At 49.8% G+C, this 24391-nt stretch overlaps 1 protein-coding gene across 3 annotated transcripts in view; it reads right to left on the bottom strand.

Moving 5' to 3' along the window:
• The window catches only part of MGMT (O-6-methylguanine-DNA methyltransferase), a 291371-nt gene that overhangs the window by 211734 nt on the left and 55246 nt on the right, over positions 1-24391 (bottom strand). For 2 of the 3 annotated variants that reach the window (XM_007964430.3, XM_007964429.3), the window contains one exon: positions 10146-10282. In XM_007964430.3, coding sequence (XP_007962621.1) covers positions 10146-10282 — 137 coding nt within the window. Of the gene's footprint in view, positions 1-10145; positions 10283-10845; positions 10972-24391 lie in introns of all 3 variants that reach the window. The other variant, XM_073019456.1, reaches the window with a different exon arrangement.

Genomic DNA, 24391 nt, shown 5'->3' with positions numbered 1-24391 from the left:
CAGCGTGTCGGTCTCAAAGCAGCCCAGGTGCCAAGGAATTCTTATGTTCAGGGCCTGAAGAAGACCTGAGGTCAGTGTTCCACCCACTGTGCCTTCCACAGAGAGGCGAGGTGCTCCTCTCGGGGAAGCTCCGGGCAATCTGGGCACAATACCCACCTCTCTCCTTCCAGCCTCCTGGCTCCATTCTCTCTGTCCTTCTTCGTTTTTTTTCAGTCTCCGTTGGTAGCTCTTCATGGCCACCCACCTGTTAAACTGTTCCTCCAGGTCCTTCATTTCTTTTCCTGAGGTTCTTCTTTGCTCGCCTCTCCCCTAGTCCTGGGAGGACGCACCACCCTGTCAAATGCCCAACAGGGGGCTCGCAGCCTCTTAACTGCCTCCTTCTGCTACCCCTCCACGTCCCTATACCCTGTCAGTGGCCAGGGCCTGCTGGTTCACCACCCAATGATGCCCTAACTCTGTCAGCCCCATTCAGCTCTGTGGCCGGTCACCTAGGCTCGGGCCCCTGCCAGCTGCTGTCTTGAGGAATTCACCAATCTCGAGGTGTGGAACAGCCCACTTCCCTGTCTGCCCGTCTGCCCCTGTCTGCCCCTGCCTGCCCCTGCCTGCCCCTGAGCTGGGTGGGCTTGGGCTGCAGGTGGGGCAGCACATTCCGGCCCCTCCCCAACCCCACGCAGGGCCCGCCATCCGATCTGAGACAGAGCACAGCCCTCGCATGTTTAGAGAATGAGCGAATAAATGACAGAAGCTCACTGAATCCTAAACGTATTCACAATGTTTTTATTGCAAAAAGACCCACTTCCGTTACTTGTAGAGCAACTGGAAATAAAAATTCTGGATGAATCTGCCAAAAGACAATGCTTCAGTTCAATTCAAAAATTAAACTCATTTAACCTTTAACTCAATTTAAATTCTGAACTGATCGGCACGCAGGAGCTACCCTGTACATTAATATCAAGGAGCTGATCTAATTACTGATACAATTTTACATTTAACAAACCAAGTATACTGTGGGAGTTTAGAGCTTAAATGACATGAACACTTTTAAAACAAAAACTGAAAACTATTCATTAGTTGCAGACGGTTTAAATATCAGATAATATTACTTAAAGACATAGGAAGAATAAAAAAGTATTCCAGAAATCAAATTTCAGAGTATGAGAGGTGTGTGTCAACAGTCGTAGAGGTTGTGCTTTTGCAAAAGGAGAAGGCGGCTGGCCCGAGATGCAACGGCATCCTGAGGATGGCGTCCACAGACGTGGCCCTGAGTAACTACCACCACCATTCTTGTTTCGTCTCAGCTTTTTCTCCCCTAAAACAGCACATCACCGTCCAACAAGCTCTAATACCAGCACGTATGCGAGCTCACGTCGTAACTTTACAATGACTCCATGTGTACGGTAGGCGAGTGATATCACGAGGACAAACCCAGTGCTAAGCCTGAACTTCCAAATCTGACATTACCTGGAGGACACTGGCCCTCAAGCCCCAGGACAACACTGACTTGAGTTCCCACTGACCAAGCCCCAATCAGGACGGTCTCAGAGGCCCCCTCAACTGCAGACAAGAGTCATAGAGGATTTCGCAGGAGAACAACGGTCACCCCCAGAGTGGCAGTCTCTAGTGCAAGTTCAGCTAAGTAGAGGGAATACCCACTTCTTCCCCCACGTCTTCCCCAGGACCCTGTAACCCACCATCCCTCACCCCATCTCCATTTCTCTTATTGATAAAGGGGCATCGATGCCAACAACTTCACAGAGGGGTCCCGAGGATGAAGTGCAGTGACGGAAGGACACCTCCTCCCACCAGGCCAGACAGATGAAGCAGGGGCTGTTCCACAGGTGCCAGTCCCTCCAAGTCTCCACTTCCTTGGCATCTGCCTGACCCCTGGCCACGCCACCTCTTCTGGGAGAAACAGGGACTCCAGGAGGAAATGGAAATGGCCTCTGAGATGTTTTTGTGGGATACTGTCAGAAATGCCACACTTGGCATTTCTCACAGGGGTTCATTGAGCCTCATTTCCCATACAATGTGGACAAGCCCGTTCACCAGCTTTTCAAGACCACAACTGATTAGAAGCAGCAAACCGCCATGAGGTGAGGGGATTGAAAGGCAGGCAATGCAAGCCCAGCACAGACAAGGGGCCGGGGCCGAGGCCGGGATCTGCAGGGCCAGACTCTTCGCAACAGATGCTGATCAGCAGGAGGGGCGTGGCCACCCATGCAGCAGGGCAGTGAGGGCCAGGGCCCAACTCCGCAGGGCGCCAGGGCCATCAAGAAAGGGCACTGTCATCTTGGCCAATCCCATCAGGGTTGGCTGTTGCAAGATTATGAATCCGAGACAGGATTTTGTGCACGGGGCCACACCCAAACCCCACAAGCCTCTAAGCTGGGCCCAAGGCCATGCTGGGGCTTCCTGAGGGTGAAAGCCGCAGTCCGAAGACAACCTGGAAATACCAGGGATTTGAGCCAAGAAGTGACCTTCCTGAAACCTGAACAGACGCCGATGCTGCCTGTGGCGGCAACGTGCCTATCCGGTGGCTGCCACTTCCGGGATCTTTCCTCCCCTGGCCTGCAAGTCACACGATGTAATTCTGATGAGAACTGGATTGTGTCAAGGTTCCATGTTTCCTCCTCATGAAAACAGAGAAAGGCTCTCTGTGGCCACATAAAGGAGAGAGGGGCATGATCTCTCTGGAAAAGCTGCCCTCCCTTCACAAGCAGAGCCGAACAGCAGTGAAGCCCAGTGACTCTGAAATGGAAACTTATTGTTAAGTGCAGGGATTTAAGGGGTTTTATTTTAACATGCCAGAGAGGCAGAAACATCCACCTCTCTCTGCTTGAATTAACCATTTACCTGTTACTCTAAAGTGCTCTTTTATTCCAAATGTTGGAAACTTAAAAAAAAATCTTTCGCTCTGACAATTTGGTTCATATTCTGAACTCAGGTATTTGTAACTATCACTCAACCATTCTTTTCTTCCTTCCAAGAGGTTCCTGGCAGACTTAAAATTAAATGAACAAGTTTGCTTCTGACTCATGGACACAGGCACACACATTTGCCATCTCTGTCTCCTTGTAACACAGTTACAAAACTGACAGAAATAAAACTTTTGCATTGCTTTTTTTTCCTTAGATAAGTCCAGAACATAAGGACCCTAAATCTCAGTGACACTTGTTTAAATACTGTCCACCTGGCTGCCACCACTGTCTACTCTGCCCCCAGGTCAGCACAGAACCAGCTGCGGGGAGAAAACGTCAAGAGCACAGAAGCTGGTGAGGTTGTGCATTGTTCAGGTTTGATTTTCTAGATCAGAAACCATACAACAATTTCACAGTGCATCACGGAACCTCGCTCTTCTATGGCCAGGCAGCACTGTCCTGGGATGGACGGGCTGGTGCTCCACAGCCTGGGATTCTCGGCAGTGCTGTAGAGAGGAGCTCTGACCTGCCCTTTCAGCTGCCAATCAAAGGAGCACAGCAAACTTTATCATTCACAACTCAGAAGGCTCAGTGTGCAGAGCCTGTCTCCTATCACGCAACGGCAGGGTTTTCACACCATACGTTCACTTAAAAGCATATTATGCTGCCTCCCTTTATTTTACTAAGGTCCAAGAGCTGCCACTTCATGGGCTGCACTAACACCTCTGCAGGCCCCACGTGCAGCACTGTGTGTCCGGGGGCCAGCAGTCGACCCCCATCGCACCCTCTCATCACAGACCACGAGAATTCATCACAAGGATCTGTGGAGCGGAGAAGAAACACCTTGGCTTCCTGTCTTGTCTCTTTAGCCATCAACCTGAAAGACGAGGCCACTGTCTGGCTTCTAAAGGACACTGCACTATAAATGTTTAGCATGGGGTGAAGTATATGCACAATTTGTGTTATTGATAACATAAGTCACAAGAGGAACTCCCTATCCACCACTGATCATTTACCCCTCTCAGGCAGAAATGGGAGGCGACATCCGTCAGCATGGACAGGCCTCACCGACATGGAATGGCAGAGCCAGTGGGGGCGCGAACAAGGGGTTCCAGGCTCGCCAGGGCATTCAGCCACTCGTTTTTGAAAAACAGACGACTTCTATAAAGCCAAGGAGCGCCTGGCAAGTTTTCCTCACAGAAACATGCTTATTTGACTCAAGAGACCTCCTTAAGGAACACTCTGTAAAGTAAAATAATTACATTTTTTAAGCACATACAACACAAATCATTATTCCACGGCACTGAGGAAAAGCAATGAGACAGCTGAACTTGCCGCAGGTAAAAGTCCTACAGAGCGCATTTTTTTGGATGTTATTTTTACTGGGAGTGCTTCTGAGTGTTTGTCCTTAAGAACAGTTTCTTCTCCTCCTTGAAAGATCAATTATAATAACGTGAATGCGGCAAGTGTCTGTATTAATTTCCCTATCTGTCAGAAAAAACGAATTCATGAAGTTCCCAGGAAGGTTCTCGTGGCCCGTGGACCTTGAGGAACCATCCGACTGGCACCGGTCAGACCGACCTGCACAGAGGGGCCGCGGGGATAACCGGCAGCACAGACTCGGCAGGTGCACATACCAAGCCAACTGGGACCCCATGCACTGCTGAGGGTCGACTGAGTTCCTGAACATATTTAGAGATTAGCGGGAAAGAGGCAAAACGCAGGTCACTTCCTGCTGCAGCTGCCTTCGGGAAGCTCAAAGGCATCTTCACGCTTTCCACGGGGCGTGTTTCGAGGGCAGAACCTCACAGGGCATCCAATGTCATCAGACAACTCCCCTCCCAGGTTCAACACAGAGGCCCTGCAGGATATGTTCTCACGTTCCAGAGGGTCTAGGGCCAGGCCAGCCTCGCTGGTGACTGGAGGCCCTATCTGTCCAGCCAGTCAGGTGCTCAGAAGAGGGTCAGACCCAACCCGCATGCCCCACCCAGCCTCAACCCAAGGGCTGGCTGGGCCAGATGCCAAAAGCAGACCCACAAACCCTGTAAACGGATCCCTACCCTGAAGACAGAAAAAGAGCCTCTGCAGTAGAAGACAGACTGTGTGTAGTCCTCACATTTTCCCAAATACAAAAGGTTTTACAGTGCTTTAGTTGGATTGGACTCTCTCAGCTTTTCCAGTATTACATTCCTATATTTTTCTGAAAAAAGGCTTATGTGAAAAAAACAAAAGAATGAAAAACAAGGGTAAGCCCTTGGTAAGTGAAAGATGAACCCCCTCAGCTCCCCAGCATCCAAGATCTAGAAGTTCTACTGCTACTATTTTTGTAATCTAAGTATGACCCAGGGTGATATGGCCCATTTTTTCAAGTAATCAAATACAGCAATCAACATTATGGAAAACTAAACAAGCCCCAAAATAACATTAGAAAAATAAACACATACCGCCTGGCCCCTCTCATTAGACTGTGGGCACTGCAGGGAATCTGACGAGGTCAGAGCTCTGCAGCCACGGGAAGATGGCACGGGGGAGCTGCTCCGCTCTGGCAGAGGCCAAGCGCTCCTGGATGTGATGGCATTCACAGAAACCTGATACTGTCAGGCACTTATGAAACTAACTTAAAAGCAGCTTATGTTGCTTCCCTTTTGGAAAATATGCCACTTTCCCAACGGATGTGCTTCTCACACACCTTTTTAGGGAGGGAAAGGTAACTAGGCAAGGAAGTCGTTGGTCCCTGTGCGAAGCCACACACAGGTAAATGGACTCACCTGGGGAGCAGGAAACACACTTTGTACAGAAGCACAGATGCAACGTCACTGAAGGCCCAACGGTCAACCTGTAATTTATCTACTAAAGAAAGAAACACCCGTTCAGAGGAAGCAAGGACCACCCTGGGACTCACAGGCACTTGGAAAACGGTGAGGGCAGGGGCCAGAGCCAGCAGGACGCTGCCCCAAATCCCGGCAGTCACTGTCACTCAGCAACCAGAGGACAGCAGCCACACAGAGCACAAATGGCTCCAGGGGGAGCACCCCGAGACGAGTGAAGGCAGCACCCAATTCTACTAAACCAGAAAGCTTCATAGAAGACTTGACACCAGACCCAGACGGCGTCCAAGGTGCATTCATCTCACAATTTGGGGATAAAGTAATATCAATCCAACCTTTACTCTTTCAGAAAATAGAACAGGGAATGCTTCCAAACTGATTTGTCATCAGAATGAGCCTAATTCCAAAACAAGACAAAGATATTACCAAAAAAAGAGAAAAGTATACACCTGGTTTAAAATTCTAAAAATTTATTCTACCAAATTTAAAGAATAAAGGAGAAAGATTACATGACTATGTCAACGCATACATGAAAATCATTTGACAAAATTCCACCCAGCGAGGAAGACGCCTCTGAAACCCAAAATGGGGAGTAAGCCCTCACTGGTGAAATCCTGCAAGCTCCCCAAACCAGGAACCAGGGAAGGACATCCATTGTTGCCACCCTTACTGAAGTCATCCTGGAGGGTTCTGGACAGCTCAATAGAAGAAATTAAAAGCATAAAGATCAGAAAGGAAGATGCATATTGTCTTTATTCATAGACATCATGAATTTTTATACAGAATCCTAAGCAATCTCAAAACCCTGGAACAAATACATGAATGAGTCAAGATTCCAGAATATAAGATCAACATACAAGTCAGTTGTTAAATACAAGCAGCAATAAATTAAAAGGTTAAAAAGTTTCAACCTAATTTAGAATACCATCAAGAACAAAGTATTTAGAAAAGGAGTTTGCCAGATGAGCAAAGCCTCCAGGCAGAAAAACCATCCAATGCTGCGAGGACAATGAAGGAACGTAAACAAATGCAGATGCCAGTCGAAGCCAGGAACTGACCCCTTCAATACCAAGACGCTAGCCTTCCAAAATTGACACCCAGGTTCAATGAACTCCCAATCGAAATCCCAAAAAGAATCATTGCAGAAATTTACACCCGAATTCTAAAAGTAATATGCAAACTTAAGAGACGCAGAAGCCAAATGATTTAAAAATAAATAAATTTAGAGGACTCATGGACTCACATTACCTGGCATCAACATGTATCACAAAGCTACCTAACCAGGCCAGCGTGGAACGGGCATAGAACAGGAAAAGGTAGGCTGAACCAAACAGAGCAAAACTAGAAACAGGCTCACACACCCATGGTCAAATGATGGTAATTCAATGAAGAAGAGAGACAATTTTTATTTTCCAACAAATGATACTAAAACAATTAAATAGCTACAGGGAAAAAATTAACTCTATACCTCACAAAAAGGTAATTCAAAATGGATCACATATCTAAACATAAAAAAAAAACTACAAAGCTTTTAAAAGAAATTACAGGAGAATGAATTTCAGAAATTACAGTAGGCAAATATTTCTTACAGAGAACACAAAAAGTCTTAAACAAAAGGGGAAAAAAAGACATATGGACGTGTTCAAAATTTAAAACCTCTTCTCATCAAAAGACACTATTAGAAAAACAAAAAAGCAGACCTCCAGCTTGTCAGAAAATCATCACAATACGTGCATCTGACAAAAGTCTCCTATCCAGAACCACAAATCAGTAACAACCACAAAAACACAAACAAGAAAGCTCTAATTTTAAAATAGGCAAAAGGTGGCCAGGCGCAGGGGCTCACGCCTGTAATCCCAGCACTTTGGGAGGCCAAGACAGGCAGATCACAAGATCAGGAGTTAGAGACCAGCCTGACCAACATGGTGAAACCCCGTCTCTACTAAAAATACAAAAATTAGCCGGGCATGGTGGCGGGCGCCTGTAATCCCAGCTACTCGGGAGGCTGAGGCAGGAGAACTGTTTGAACCCAGGAGGCGGAGGTTGCAGTGAGCTGAGATTGCACCACTGCACTACAGCCCAGGTGACAGAGCAAGCCTCCATCTTAAAACAATAAAAAATAAAAAATAGGCAAAGGACTTGAGTAGATATTTCACAAAGAAAACACAGGAATGGCCAAGACTTCATCAGGATAAGTCATCGGCAAAGTGCAAATTAGAACCACAATGAGATAATACTTCATACCAGCCAAAATGGCTAAAATCTGAAAAACTGACACCACCAAGTACTGCCAAGAATGTGGAATAACTGAAACACACAATGCTAGTGGAAATTTAAGATGATACTGCTCTGAAGAAAGTTTTGGCAATTTCTTGTCAAGTTAAACATACATTTGCCATCCAGCCCAGTAATTCCACAATCAGGAATTTACTCAGGAGAAATGGAAACAAAAATTTGCAAAGAAGACTGACTTAAGGGGGCACAAGGGAACTTTCTGGAATGTTCTGTATCTTGAATGTTCTATGTCTTTGGCGGTGGTTATATGGTTGTACGCTTTTGTCAAAAATCATTGAATTGTACACTTGAAATCTTAATTTTTCTATGTAATTTTTACCTAAATTTTAAAAATAATACAATGTTAAACTTAATTGAATATTCATATAGTTTTATATACTATTCTCAAACTTTTAAATGCTCCCCCCACCAAAATTAACTGTGCACACAAACACTGCTGGCTGCCCCCCAAATCCCACTCCTTCCTTACTCACAGTACACCTAATTTTAGCCCATATATGACACGCCCTCCTTTCTTTCTCCCCTACCTGTGGCTCGGGCCCAGCGCCGTCTTGAAGCACCAGGGAAGGGACCACCGTCTGGAGACCCCAAGAGGAAAGCTCAGAGGAGCCCAAGTTCCCAGGAGCCATGAAGGCAACAGCCCCAGCTCCCACGGTTTGTCTACAGGTGTGTCTTCAAGAGAGCAATCAGCCAGATTGTATACAGGATTCAGCATTATTTCAAGGCTGTTGTTACACCTGAACCTGATCCTAACTTGATTCAGAAAGTTCATAAAGTAGAAATTCAAAATTAAGCCTCTTCATCCTATTTGCATAATCCACAACCGGCATTTAACTAAACATATCTTACAATGTTTGTTGTTTTTGTTTTGTTTTCCTTTTTCTTCCCCAAATTCACTTTGTACCTTTACTTTTTCCCAAAAGAAAAAAAACCAACACATAATTTCTATGATTTATTGTGCAACTGAACATGCTAAAAGACAAAATGACATTTTCCCCTACAAATTATTTGGTGCCTGTGATTTTCTGAACACTACAGCCAGATGGTTCTCATAGAAATTGAAAAGAGTGTATTCACATAGTTCAAAGGTTTGCTTATTTTTTGGTCTCAAAAAGACTATATTGATTGTAACGTGCAGCTCTACAGGAAAAATCTCGACAGCAGAGGCGAGTGCTGATATTTATGACTGCACTTGTGCTCATTACGGCTGTCTCTGACAGGGGTCCATTAAAATCAATTTTTATGTTTCTTATGTATTTTCTTTATCTAATGTTCTTGGCATTGTGTTTATTAGCCAGTTAAGAGAAACACCAAGCATAGGAGTGGGTGTTTTTTTTCTTCTTGTCAGAAATAACAAGACCTACAATTTTAATAGAATGAACGGAGGAAATTAAATGTTACATTTCAAAGCAAAACATTAAGGAGTGCTTTACATTTTTTGTTTTTGCAGTTAGAGAAATATAGTGGGAGCTGTTCACAAAAACAGAGACACGTACGCTTTTAGAAATGACAAGACCCTAAAGCCATGCTGAAAAGGGGCTTTCGGGCCCTTCCCCAGGCAGGGCTGTCCTCAGCCACACCCGCGCCAAGGGTCTGACCACGGCTTTCAGAGGGCAAGTGGTCCTGGTTAAGGAATTCCAGAACATCAAGCAGTCCTAGTATGAAAGTCACCTGGCAGACTCTGGCGGAACAGGGAACCCTGGTCTGGATTTTTCTTTTTTTTTAATCAAGATTAATCCTGTATCTCCCTGTCTCTAAATTTCTAGAGACATATGCTGAAGAACCAAAATGTTCAATGCTCATCACCAACCAACTCCTCTGTAAACGTACACATTAATCAAACATCTTGGAGCTACTAATGAAAGGGTATGAAGGGCATGGCCCTGGGTTCATCAGAGGCGGAGGGCTTCTAGGCAACACACAGGGAAGCTGCAAATGCAGGAGCCATCACAGCACGCTGTTTTGAGAGACAGGCTCGTGGCTGCGGTTGCGGGGGTAAGGCTATGTGTTACCCTGTGATCGATGGAAAACAAGCAGTTGTCACATATACTCCTCGGCCGCTTCAGCATGTGCAGTATACGGGATCATGCAGGTTCATACTTACTCAGCTTTAGGCGTCCCCTTGCCCAGGCGCTTTATTTCGTGCAGACCCTGCTCACAACCAGACAGCTCCAGCTTCCCCAGAGGGCTGTCCAGCACGGTGCGTTTCATTTCACAGGCCTTGTCCATTTTTCCAAGTACCTAAACAGAAACAATTTTTAAGACAAAGTGTATATGGAAGAGGCTGGTCGTATATATAACACAACAGAAGTACTGGTTATTTAAGACACAAAATGCATTCCAAAGCTTTTTCCTCATTTTTGGAATTATATGATGCGTCATTTTTACAGTATGGTTACTGAGAAGACAGAAAATTACCACAATTACCTAGAGCAGATAACCAATACTACAGTCTCCTGTTATTTCCTAAAATTACTGTATCCCGATTCTTCTTGTTTGTCTTAAACCAATGCGTCATTGAAGGAAGCTGATCTGGTAAGAGCTCCTTTTAAATAATACCCACAACTAAGCTCACTTTGTTTTACTAAAACAATTAATAAAACAACTACCATAGACAATAAATCCCAAAGACAAACTGTTCAATATTTGGAATAAAGTACATTTTAGAATGAAGCTTGTATGCAATGACTTACAGAAAGATTCAACTCAGCACCTACGCCACGACACCTGTGTTAGGAGCCAGCCCAAGAGGATGAGCAATGCGGGGGTAAATTAAAGTGCTGTGGAGAGCACATTTAACTTACATTTAAAGAGATGTACAAGGCTAGGCGCAGTGGCTCATGCCTGTAATCCCAGCACTTTGGAAGGCCGAGACAGGAGGATCACTTGAACTCAGGAGTTGAAACCAGCCTGGGCAACGTAGCAAGACCCTGTCCAAAAAGAATTAAAATTAGCTGGGTGTGATAGCACACACCTGTAGTTCCAGCTGCTCAGGAGGCTGAAGAGCAGAGCCTGAGGAATACGGGGGAACACACCCATAGGCTACCTTTACACTTGTACATTTCTTTCTCTCTTATTTTTTAGAGACGGGGTCTTGCTCTGCTGCTCAGGCTGGAGAGCAGTGGTATAATTCTAGTTCACTGCAGTCTTGAACCATGGGCTTTAGCGATCCTCCCTCTTCAGCCTCCTTAGGCACTGGCTCTTGCTATTTTAGCTCTGCCCTCTCATTGCCACAGCTTCCCAGGAAGACCCACAGCAGCTCGTGGCTACTTAAGGAAGGCCGTCCTCATGGATCCCATCACACCTAGGTTCTTCCCACTCCAACCCAATCACCAGCAATCAAAGCTCACTGAGAACAACAAAGCAACGGCTCCCTACATCAAGGGGCTGGAGCAAGGGCAACAAACTAGAGCCTGTGGGGCAAATCTGACTCACTGCACTTGTCTTTGTAAATAAAGTTTTATTGAGACACAATTGTGTTCATTTACTTACACAGTCTCCTCCTGCTTCTGTGCTGCAGCGACAGAGGTGAGCAGTTGTGACAGAGGCAGTGTGGCCCTGCAAGCCCAGAACACTGACTCTACGGCCCTCTACAGAAAAGGCCTGATGACCCCTGGAAGGGCCGCTCACTGGAAGGGCCGCTCACTGGAAGGGCCGCTCACTGGAAGGGCCGCTCACTGGAAGGGCCGCTCACTGGAAGGGCTGCTCACTGGAAGGGCCACTCACTGGAAGGGCTGCTCACTGGCACCTTCCCACTCTGTTCCCACACTGAAGTGGGTCTGAATCCCGCATGCATCTCAAATCTCTGCGCCTTCACTAAAGACCCCCTCCCTGCCTGTCTGCCGGGCACCTTGCTGCCTGGTCTCCTCTCCTGTGAAAGCCTCCACCAGCCCTCCAGCTGATCTTCCCTTTGTCTTCCACATGCTTCTAAGGCCACACTTTGGTTCTCTCATCTGTCTTTCCAAGAACGAGAGAGAGGTGCATTTACGTCCCTTAAAGGGAGCAAGGTCGGGCAGCAGACCCCAAACTACACAAGCGTTTTCTAGAAGCATTACTCTCAAGATTCAATCCTAAACCGTCACACTCCAGAGCTGCCTCTACAACCTCCCCTTTTCTGTGCAGATTGACAGGGATTTGAACCGGATCCCAACCGATCGCCCCAGGATATGGATACGGGATGTGCCGGAAACCATGCCCCATCAGAGAGGCTCTGCCCACATCACACTCCTTCAACATCTCACCCTGCAGCCTCCCTGCTGCCTCAAGGGTAAAAACCAGGCTTCCCAGGAGGGCAAAGAGCCCTGTGGAAGGAGCCACCTGCCTCCCACTTACCACGTGACAGAGGCCAGATAAAGGCAGGGGGTGCAAATCATGGCTCCCCGCCCACTGTCCTGTTGCTGTGAGAAGATCACTCTTGGTGCTTCAACTGTTTTTGTCTGTAGGGTAAATCACACCAAATCACAATGTCGGCACGAGTTTAGAGGGAACACACGCAAAGACCAGGCCTCCCAAAGGCTCTGTAGGATTTGGGGATCACTGTTGTTCCCACCACGATCAACATTTTAACCCAACCCCCTCTGCTCCGACCTCATCCCCTGGAGCACGCTGCCCCTCTCCCCCCAGTCTCATTCAAAGCATCGCCATCCTGCCCTTGCTTCCAAGGTGACTGCCTCCCCTTCTCCCATCTCCACCATTTCTCAGAGCCACAATCTCGGTCCCCAGCCTCAGCCCTGCCCCTACAGACATCTCCCACCACCCGGGGCCACTGCTTCTCAGGCAGGGTGCCGGCAGCTCTGCTCGGGACCGCCTGAAGAACAGTACGCATCACACACACAAGGGGCTCATAAAATAGTTGTGGAACTGAATTACCAGTGTGACCACCATCCAGGCCAAGCATCCATGACAGCACTTCCCAAAGTGTGTTCACAGAAGATACTGCTCAGACAACGGGGATCTGGAGGCAGCGTGAGAAATTGGGATGTTCTCTCGCCACTTCTTGGAAACTTGCCCTGCACGGCGGTGAGTTAAAGCTTCCAGCAGACTGGCTGTAAAGAGGCCAGCTTAGGTTTTGCTCTCTCAAATGTGGTTCTCCACGGAGCCACATTTGTTGCTCTATCATCCCAGTTCGGGCAAGGCTGCAGGCTGTCAGAGTCAGGAGGCCTGGGCTGGGCTCTGGACTCAGGTGGGGAGCGTGGCCAGCCCCGAGCGCCTGCATCAGGCAGCACTCTCAACAGCAGGTGTCAGAAACGGACACGGGCTAATTCAAGCACAAATGCCGTTTACTGAAAGGCTACTCCACAACGCAAAGAACTTCTGGGAAGGCTGGAGGAGCAGGCTCAGAAAATACTAGGAACCAGAACTGGCCACGCTCCAATCACAGCCAAAATCAAGCTTCAGGAAACATCTGTGGGGCAACCAGGCACAGCAGGCATGGCAGCTGGCACTGTTGCCACCGTTGCCCCTGGAAACAGGATGTGGTGGCTATGGCCACCGTTGATTCTCGGCTTCTCTGCCTCCGTGGGACTTGCTCCTGATTTGAGTCCCAGGCAGGAGCCCAGCCCTGGTGCTGACGCCCACCAACATGTGCCAGTGTCCGAGCAGCTGCAGGAAGGGACGGCCTGGGAGAGGAAGGGTTTGCCCATGTCAGTGCCTGAAGCTGCACTGCAAACATTCTGACTGGGGAGTGCCCCATGTGGGGACTGGTCAGACACTAGCTGCCCACTCCTCTCCCAAGCCTCTATTTTCTCATCAATAAGACCCCTGACTCCTCTACCTGACAGTGCCACTCTGAGGATCTAACCTGAGACGGCCACGGCCTGGGCTTCAGGTACTACACACCATGAAGGGCTGGAAGGGCTGTCATGCCATTCTGCACAGACCACACCTTGAGTTCACCCCCAATCCAAGCATCAGCCAAAGGGGAAGACATTGGAGCGTGCAGAGACAGGGCCAGGGAGAAGGGCAGGAGCCTGGGAAGGCCACTGGGGGTGAATCCCAGCGAGCTGAAGGAGGGGCATGCGGGATGGGGTGTCCTCCATCCGGAGGAAAGAGCAGGGCGGTGGAGGGCCACAGGCAGCTCAGCCCCGACAGCCTCCCAGAGAGAAGAGTCCTCAAGGTTATCAGGGTCTGGGTCCTGACCACAAGAAGCTAAACTCGGGAGGCCAGTAGCTGGGAATGCGGTGGAGAAGCCTTCCAGCCAAACCTGGTGTGGCCAAGTGAACTGCCTGCCCTGGAATGACCAACTCTGCACCCCAGAGAGCACCTCCACCCAGGAAATGCCCAAGGACCCCAGCTGCTGGTCCAAGGGACCCTAAAGCTCTGGCACATTCCCGATTGTGCCCTGCGGTGCTATCGCCATGACCAGCATCACGGCATGGGCCTCTCATCCAAAGGGCAGGCTGGCCTCAAGCCCTAGGAACCAGCTCCCCTGGCCAGCAAGGGTGGCCTGAAGCCACAGGAACACACTGAATCAATCACAAAGCAGGGAGCTGCGGGGACCAGGTCAGCTCCATCCAAATCATTCCAAGAACCAAAAAAAGGCAACCAGTTTATAACTGCAATAATGAATGAGTTCAGAATCTGACTTCCAAATGAGCAACAGATTCCAGCTCCTGTCCATATCCAATCGGCTGATTATTGAGGCACGCGAAGCCTGCCTCATTTCACCTGAACATGACAATGAGCTGGAACATGCCCCCCCAACCAAGAGCAAACCTCCCACAGAGGCCCGCAGAAATGGAATTGGATTCGCTGCTGAAACCTGCATACTACCTTTTTTCCTGTAGACAACCAGAGCATTTGGCACAGTTCTTCTGTGGGCAACAGTAGAAGTTAGTTTAGTGCCGATTCCTAAAATGCAATGGCTGAGGCCTCTACAGGACAGAAGCCCCAGGCCACCGAGCATGGCAGCATCTCTGATGCGATGCCCAGATGCCCAGGACTGACCTAGCAGGTGTGCACACTGGGCCATCAGAGAGGTGGAGGGATGCCTGCAGACTAAATGTGGGCATCACAGACACCAGGAGGGACCCACAAAAGCCAGAAATCAGGCATGAGAAAAGTGAATTTCAATAGCATGAAAACGTGATAGGAGTGAAACCATCGCAACCCAGCCAGGCGGGCGGCTCAACTTAGAAGCCAAGATACCAGACACACAAAGGCTGGCACAGCAGTGCCCTGGACAGGTCACAAGCAGCCATAAAGGCAATGGTCCCTCTCCCAACACGCCACACAGCAATTCCGCCATGCCCAGACCCGGGAAGAAAGACGTCTGGCTCCAGTGATGAGATCCCATCAGGATCTTCACCAATGCCCAACAACCTCAAGAGAGGGCCATTCAACGGGGGAGGCCAGATCCACAGCCCCAGGAGGGACGCTGGGAAGGGGACTGGCCCACTGAAGACGAAGATTCACTGTCACCCCTGCAACCCTCTCAGCACCCCAGCCTGAGCCTAGAGCCAGCAGGCAACCACACACCCAGGCTAGCATGCGGTGGGCAGAGTGGCAGTTAGGAACCACCCTGCAGGGCTGGGGCCACACTTCAGGGGAGAGTGTGGGCAGCTGAGAGCTTATGGAGAAACTGACATCTATACAGAGAACTGAACTACAGGGAACGGCCGCCAGGCGAGGAGCCACGCAGGCCAGGGCGAAGGCACCCGCCATGAGAGCTGGGGGATGAGGCCTGGTGTGCGTGGAGAGGCGTGGGGGACACAGCCATGCTCGGGCCCTGAGGCCACTGTGGCCAGGCCGGTCCTGCTGGCTGCCTTTTCCCTGAAAAGCCACAGAGTTTTCAACAAGGGGAGATGCAGCTGGTTTGCATTTCGAGACTCCCTCTGGCAGCTCTGTCAAGACCGGACCAGAACCGAGGTCGACTGTGGAAATAACCCACTGAGAAGTGACGAGAAACCCGACCAGGAGAGAAGCCGAAGGGAGACCAAATAATGGGAAACAAACCACTAATGATCAACAGTCGTCTGATGATGCCTCAGCACCCTCTACGCAGGAGCCACCGGACGAAGGTGCTGGAAACTGGAAGGAGACAAATGTGATCTCCCGGAGGGGAGAAAAATTACCCACAAAATGTAAATCACACCGAACGGTGCTTGCAACTTTTCCATAAATCTAAGATTATTCTAAAATCAGTTTACTTTTTAAAAATCAAATAAGGTAGGATGATTTAAACTACTCCTTTTATATCTGCATTTTCTCAGTTTTCTACAGTTGGTACGAGTTGACTTTTCAAGGAGAAGAAAACTGTATTAATATCCAATCTGGGCCAGTCATGGTGGCTCACACCTGTAATCCCAGAATTTTGGCAGGCCGAGGCAGGAGGATCACTTCAGCCCAGGAGTTCAAGACCAGTCTGGGCAATGTGGCAAAACCCCAGCTCTACTAAAAAATACAAAAAAATTAGCCAGGCTGGTGGCATGCGCCTTGTAGTTCCAGCCACTTGGGAGGCTGAGGCAGGAGGATTGCTTGAGCCCAGGAGATCAAGGCTGCAGTAAGTCACAATAGTATCACTGCACTCCAGTCTGGGTAACAGAGCAAAACCCTGTCCCCACTGAAAAAAAAAGAAAGTAAAAAAGGAAAAAGAAAAATAAGAGCTATACAAAGAAATAAAGGGTACCCAAAACTATGAATACATGGGTCCATACAATATACAAAAAAGCTAATGTGCTGCATTGCTGATGTCAAGTAGAAAAACAATGGCAAACGTTCTCCACTTATTGCGATCTCACCATGTCTTATATGAAACAAACAATGGTTAATGCTTTTCTGAATAAAAACTGAGGTGTGAAAAAATTCCGTGAGTTAAAAAAATAAAGATTAGGATAAAATGAAAACACACATAAGTAAATCAGATCACATCTCCCCTTCATTTCCATCTTGATGAGAAAATACTCCCATCGGATATGGCTTGAACCAGGGCGTCCAGTCCGTGGCCTGTTAGGAAACGGGTCACACAGCAGGAGGTGAGCAGCGGGTGAGCGAGCATCACTGTCAGGTCAGCAGCAGCATTAAATTCTCATAGGCGTGTGATGCCTGCTGTGAACTGTGCATGGGGGGATGTGGGTGGGACGCTCCTTGGGAGAATCTAGTGTCTGACGATCTGAGGTGGAACAGTTTCATCCCAAAACCATCCCCCCGATCCCATGTGTGGAAAAATTCATCTTCCATGAAACTGGTCCCTGGTGCCAACAAAACTGGGGACCCCTAGCCCAAATGGTCCCAAATTTGGTGGGCCACATCTCCTCCTTCCCCAGCCTCAGTCCCCCATGACCCCATCGCACCCACCCACCCGCCCTGCTCCGGCCGCTGCCCCTCACACTCCAGCCTCGCTCTGGTTTCAGGGCCTCCGCACTACCGCTCTGTCTCCATCCCAGCCTGCACAGGGGCCGCTGTCACCTCACTCACAACCACGCTCAGATGTCACCTTCTCAGAGAAGCTGCCGAAAACAGTCACCACCTCCACCCCTTCCTTCTCTGCCTTATTTTCCTTACATGACCTGGAATCACGGTGGCATGATTTGCTTACTTGATGTGTCGCCTTCACTAGAATGTAAGCTCCAATACAGGCAGCGAATGTGTCACAACTGTAGCCAATGAGTGAGGAAAGGCCTGCAGAGAGTTCTTGTTTTCATATGCTTTTTCTAAAGTCAGATGGCACCCCCCTACCCTTCCTTCCTTGACATGGCAGATGTGATGGCGGGAGCTGTGGCAACCACCTAGTGATCATGAGGAAAAGGCCAAGAGCCTTGAGAGACCAGGCCCCAACACTGTGAGCGATTCCACACCGCGGCTCTCCACGGCCCCCCCCCACACCGCGGCTCTCCACGGACCCCCAGCACACCGCGGCTCTCCACGGACCCCCAGCACACCGCGGCTCTCCACGGCCCCACCCCCCACCGCGGCTCTCCACGGCCCCCCCCCACCGCGGCTCTCCACGGCCCCCCCCCCACCGCGGCTCTCCACGGCCCCCCCCCCCACCGCGGCTCTCCACGGCCCCCCCCCACCGTGGCTCTCCACGCCCCCCCCCCCACCGCGGCTCTCCACGGCCCCCCCCCGCCACCGCGGCTCTCCACGACCCCCCCCCCGCCACCGCGGCTCTCCACGACCCCCCCCCCCGCCACCGCGGCTCTCCACGGCCCCCCCCGCCACCGCGGCTCTCCACGGCCCCCCCCCCACCGCGGCTCTCCACGCCCCCCCCCACCGAGGCTCTCCACGGCCCCCCCCCACCGCGGCTCTCCACGGACCCCCCCCCCACCGCGGCTCTCCACGGCCCCCCCACACCGCGGCTCTCCACGGCCCCCCCCCACACCGCGTCTCTCCACGGTCCCCCCACACCGCGGCTCTCCACGGCCCCCCCCCCCCACCGCGGCTCTCCACTGCCCCCCCCCACCGCGGCTCTCCACGGACTCCACACTGCAGCTCTCCACAGCCACACATCACAGCTCTCCATGGCTGGCTAGGCTTCTCCTTGTGTGAGAACAGGAAAATTGGGCTTATTTCAAGTCTATGTTCTGAGGAATTCCTGTTTTTCTTAAACCCGGAGTAGTCTTAGCTGATCTACTGCTGTATCCCCAGCATCTAGAATAACAGGGCCTGGCACCTACAAGTTCTCAGCAAATATGTGTTGAACAAAAGATCTAATTATATGAATCATGCAATGATAACGAGATAGAAATTCAGAAAGAGAACTTTAGGATTAATGAGAGCCTGTATCAAGGGGTTTGATGTCCTGGGGAGTCCAGGAAGGCTTCCTGGAGGAGGTGCTGAGAGAGGAGGGACAGTGTTGTAGTTTTCCGGGTGGAGAAGAGGAGGAGAGACTAAGGCAGGCAGGCGCGCACAGGCAAAGGCACTGGCGCTGGAAGAAGCACAGAGCGTTAAGGAGCAGAAGGTGGCGGCCAGGTCACCAGGAGGGAGAGGACCTGGCTTTGAGATGAGGCTGCCTCAGCAGCTCCTGGAGCAGTGAGGGCCAAGTCCTGGGACGCAAGTCAGAGAAACAAGGGAGAACACGGATTCCAGGCATGTCAAGGGCAGGGACAGGGAGAGGTGTCTGGGAGGCTGCAGCCACAATCACCAGAGACAGGGAGACAATGTGTGTGAAGCTCTCTCCGGGCAAATCACAGAATCTGCTCTGGCTACAAGTGTGCTGTGAAAAGAAGAAAAGAAAAAAAGCCAACCGCCTACTACACCCAAGCACAAGGTTCACAGCTGCATAAAACAGGGCCTGTCCTAGAAACAGGAATTCCCAGCCTTCTTCCCTGAAGCCGCCCACTGGGACCTCAGGGAACACACTGGGGCAGAGAGGCCCTCGGCGTCCCATCGAAGGAAAGCAGGCAGCCCCGGTGTCCCGTCTAACTCAAACACGCCAGCTTCGATTCTGCAAAACGGAACAATGATGTGGAAGACCCAAATGCTTAGGACTTCCAGAATTTGAACTGTCGGTCCTAAGGGGGCTCCAAAACCCGTAACATGGCCCGTGTACATAATGGGACAGCCATGTTGCTGAGAGGACCACAACCTAACGGGCGACCAGACAGGCAGGTGTCCAGTGGACTCAGTGGTGTCTACCTCTCAGGCTTCCACAGGGACAACAACACAGCCCACATTTAGGACACCCAAGCGATTCAACAGTCGAGCTTCCTAATGTCCCCCCTTCCCACTCCTGCGAAGCACAAGCCCATGGCCCCACAGCCTGGCAGTGCTCCCAGCACCACCACGGCATCCACCTAAACCACGTGAGTGGCTGACGGTAATTGGTGGCAGAAAAAAATTGATTTTTCATGGCTATTTGGAGACCTCTGGAAAAATGAAATGAATTTCATTTCATCTCCCTTTTAACATGAATGGCGTTTAAATAACAATGTTCTGAATTAAGCAGTTGGCGCCAGAGGCCAGTTCCTGCCATATTAAAAGGAAGAGACCCAGAGACAGAAACTGTCTTCTTTCACCCCTACTGGTAGTTGTTTTCTAGGCCTGCTGCACATGTCTAAAAACCGTCCTTCCAGGATCATCTTTGCAGCTCTGTGTCTTCCCTTTAAACCATTTCCACTGCACAGAAACAGACTAGCCGGGCGTGGTGACGTGCACCTGCAGTCCCACCTATCCAGAGGCGGAGGTGGAAGAATCGCCTGAGTCCTGGAGTTCCAGACCAGCCTGGGCAACACAGTGAGACCACACCTCAAAAACATAAAAACAAAGAGGCTAAAAGGGAGAAATCACCTGCCTCCTTGTAAGCAGTTTACAAACAAGGTAGCCCAGGTCTCCTGTGGCCTGGGCTTTGGGTCTGTGTGAAGTGGGAGATTGGCTGACCCGAGGGAGGAACAGGACCGTGCCTGACTGCCTCACAACCTCCCACAAAGACATCACAAGACAAAAACTAGCTTTGCAGTCTCCCTTCTGAACAGGGAATAAGGGGCATTGGGGAAGCCCCTCTCATCCTCAGGACTCGTGCTCAGCCCACCTCAAAATCAGGCATGAGATAGTAATTAAAAAAAAAAAAAAAAAAAAAAAAGGCATGTGTCAAAACCCTAGAAGAGAGAAAATACTTCATCCCTATCACCTAATCATAAACCTGGCCACGGGAGGGTGAGAGAAGGAGGTGGTGTGGCTGATGCTCACCAAGTATAAAGGGCTCATGGCTCAGAGACCCCACCCGTGGTCCCTGCTGTAACCAGGGGTCTCCCCGCGGATTCAGCTGGGTCATATCCAACACGAGACAGTCAAGTGTGGCTCAGTTCATTCTGCTCTCACAACCAAAAGGGGTTCTGTTACATTGAAATGGTTTCACCAAACAAAACTGGAACTGCCACCTGGGATGTCCAACTGAGAAGGGATCCAAACGGCGTTCCCAAATGCCACCCCAAAGCCTCCCGGTGGGGTCCTAACGGGAGCCCTGGAAAAAGGGAAACACTCTTGTGTTTGGCTGAACTTCTGTGAACCTGGGTACACACACGAAGAAACCGAGGGGGGGATTCTGCATTAGAATCACATAACCAGGCCTGCAAATTAAAAGAAAGTTTCTATCTGAAGCCACATTCCACAAATACTGCTCATGTCTTGGCTTACACACAGACTTCCAGGGTCTGGGTCCTGGAACAGGAGGTGTGCCGGTTTTTATTACTGTCATCGGAGCCGGCCCCGCATGGCAGAGCACCTTTTTGATTAATGATGCTTTGGTTGTAAAGAATACTCTAACAACGAGAGCCCTGGGGAATCAGGGATGGTCGAAGAAGGAGCCCTGGCAGCAAGGTTCCAGAAGCACCCCAGGCACGCGCGTCTTATTAAAGGGTTCGGCATAGTCATCTGCATAACACACAACGTGTGGCACATTATCAAACCAACGTGAAGATGCCTACACATCAGATCCCAGAAGCAGATGGACATCTAAGGAAATCTGTTCACTGGTCTTTAAATCACCCATTTCGAGATATAAACTGGCACTTGTCTACATTTAACAATCATACTTAACATAAAATCTGGTTTTCTTTTCCAAACTCTTCCTTTTGGTACATATATGGAACTAAATATGAGTAACGCAGGAAGATAAACGCTATTCTGAAGCTCATGCACTGCTTTGAATCTGTGCAATCAAGCAGGAAATCAGTCAGCAAGCAGTTAACAAAACTGCTGTGTGTGTGTGAAAGAAACAGATCACACCTAGAGAAAAGGGCAGAAAACATCAATGTGTACGGTTTTAACAAATTGCTCCAAAAACTCCCTGGAACTTCAAGCACTTTGGAAAAAGGTTTCCAGATGATAACTGCCACTCCCATATCCATTCCCACAGTTTAGCTAATCCAACTCGAGCTCTGACTGACAACTGGTTTGTGATACTGGAACACTGTCAAGATGAGCCTATAAAAGTCTTTTTGGAAGCTTCTTAGTAACTATTACCTGTTTCTTTAAGAGGTTTCATAAAAGGCTTTCCTATTTGCCATGTCACTGCAGACCAAAGAAAAATCTATATGAAGAGCTTCCATGACATGAATGCCCCAGTGTCAGGGGGTGTGCAAACCTGAGTACACTCAGGTGTACGTGCACGGTGCACAGCAGAGCTGGGAGACGTGGCCACAGGCTAACCACTGTACGTCCTGTAGCTAACTGTGTAGAGGAAAACATTTTAATGCTAAAATACAGATAAAATGAAAAATTACAAGTGTTTTTCTGTTTTTTGTTTGTTTGTTTGTTTTTTGGGTTTTTTTTCTTTTTTTTTTTTTGGCAAGGCTGCAGGGGCCTGAGCATGCTGGAGATGCCAATCGTCCTTGAGGGCAGGAGGTAGTACAGCCAGCTTAGGCCTTAGAACCCTGGAACTTCCCTGTGCCAGAGCCAGGAGGCGGAGTGGGCAGCCACTCTTTTGATTTCACAAGGTCACTGGCTGCTCTACCTTCACGACACTCCCAGGTCATTAAGACACAGTAGGTACCAGTGCACCTTCTCACACAGACCTTGTCTTCAACACAGGTCACAATGGACACTTGGACATCAAGAGATGCTTCCGCTACCTCCAAGGCACCTGGCAGTGTCTGAGTGGGCACTTCCAAGAGGCTGGGACCCCGCCAGTCTCTAGGAGGGTAATGAAACCCACCATGGGAACCTGACCCTAACTGCAGGACGCCTGGCTTCTGACAAGCGCGTTTTGGGCTCACACAATCTCGTGAATCCAGCCAGGGTCCTCCCTGGTCAGAAATACCATGGCACCCTCTACTCAGAACACGAGGCCACCTCCGCTCTCTCTATGGAGCTGGCAGGACTGTGGCTGTTCCTTTAAAATCAAATGGTGCTCCCCAGCCTCTAGACAACGGGCACGCATTAGAAGAGAAGAGCTTTCACAGTCCCCAAATCCTGTGAAAGCAAGACAGATTCCACGGTGGAGGGAACCCCAAGCCTTGTGTGAACCAGGGAGCTGTGCCCGTCCACAACAGCAGCCTGGCCCTCCCGGCAAATTGGGCTTCGAGACCCGCCTATGAATCTCCTCAAGCTGACCCCAGGCCCAAGACATCCAAGACCTCAGCACAGTCTCGTACCCGATTGAATCACGTCCCACTTCAGCCTTCATCAAGCATGATTCCTTTAGTTTACTATGAAAAAGACAATGAGAAAACACCATGTTTTCCCTCATTTTTAACTAGCCCTGCTAGAACTTCCTACACTAACATCCGTGCTAATGCCAACTGTCTTGCAGAAGGGACAGAAGCTGCCCCAGCCATGTGGCCTGGCCAGGATGGCGCTCACCCCACAGAGCTCTGGCCCGGGTCTCCCGCCTGTGCCCGCCGAGGCCCCCACTGGGTCGCACGTCTCACCCCGCCAGCAGCACACTCCTTACAACCTGAGAATTTTCTGGCACTTCAGGAAGCAACTAACTGCTGTGCTGCACAGTGACAGTCTGTCATGAGGAGTAAAGAGGTGGCAGGCTGGTGTTCAAAATGAAATGTCACTTCTTAAAACTGTTACGGCTTGGGAAGCTTCAGCTTAAATATGTCATGGCAGAAAATAACCTCATTCTTTATAGCCTCTAAAGTTGGGTGAAGTTTCACTGACTTCTTAGAGAAGAAGTAACATGTGCAAACACAAGAAGATCTGATGGAAACATCAACTTTCTCAATTAAGCAAGGTGGCCAAAGCCACTGATTCCTGCCCTGAGCAGGTGCCGGGGCACTCTCTGTGGCCACTGAGGAGCAGCCTGGACAGTCTCATCCAGGGGCTGAGGGGAAGCTCCTCTTTCTCCTTGTCCATACATCGACATGGGATTATACCCCTCCCCGCCAAGGAAGGACCTTGTACTAGCAAAGTACCAAGTGCTTGTTTGCAATGAAGCCATGGGAAGAAAGCCACGGTTAATAAAATTTTCCACCTGTGTTGGGATGGAATTTGTACATTCAGAACGTGTGGTTTTTGTGTCATGTTACCCACTTAATGATATAATCAGTCAACACCGGGATTCATCAAACCACGTGTCTCCAGGTTCAACAACCAAACCCTTGTGCACACAGATCTACGGACAGAGAGCACTGTGGGATGGGGACTCCAGGACAGGCACCCACCCGAGCCTCAGGGCAATCTCCGGGAACCGTCCAGGAGTCACACACCCACGCAGGAAGGGAACAGCAGCTTTCTGCGAAGTCTACAGGCACTTCCGGACACCTGAGGCAAAGGCATTACCTGTGTCCAGGGGCCCAAGGCAGTAAGCCCCTCCTCTCTCAGCCTGTGACCCCTGCAGGGCCCCCATGCCCGTCCCAGGCATTCCTTGGTGGATTCTACAAATGGTCAGATGCACCCTGCCAAGATCTGAGTAAAATTAGGGAGGAGCTACTTCCGGTGACCTCCAACCCCCACCAGACTCAGCAG

This window comes from Chlorocebus sabaeus, chromosome 9, assembly GCF_047675955.1.
Source record: "Chlorocebus sabaeus isolate Y175 chromosome 9, mChlSab1.0.hap1, whole genome shotgun sequence".
NCBI lineage: Eukaryota > Metazoa > Chordata > Mammalia > Primates > Cercopithecidae > Chlorocebus > Chlorocebus sabaeus.
Note: the sequence above shows the minus strand (reverse complement) of the source record. Positions and strands in the feature narration are given on the sequence as shown.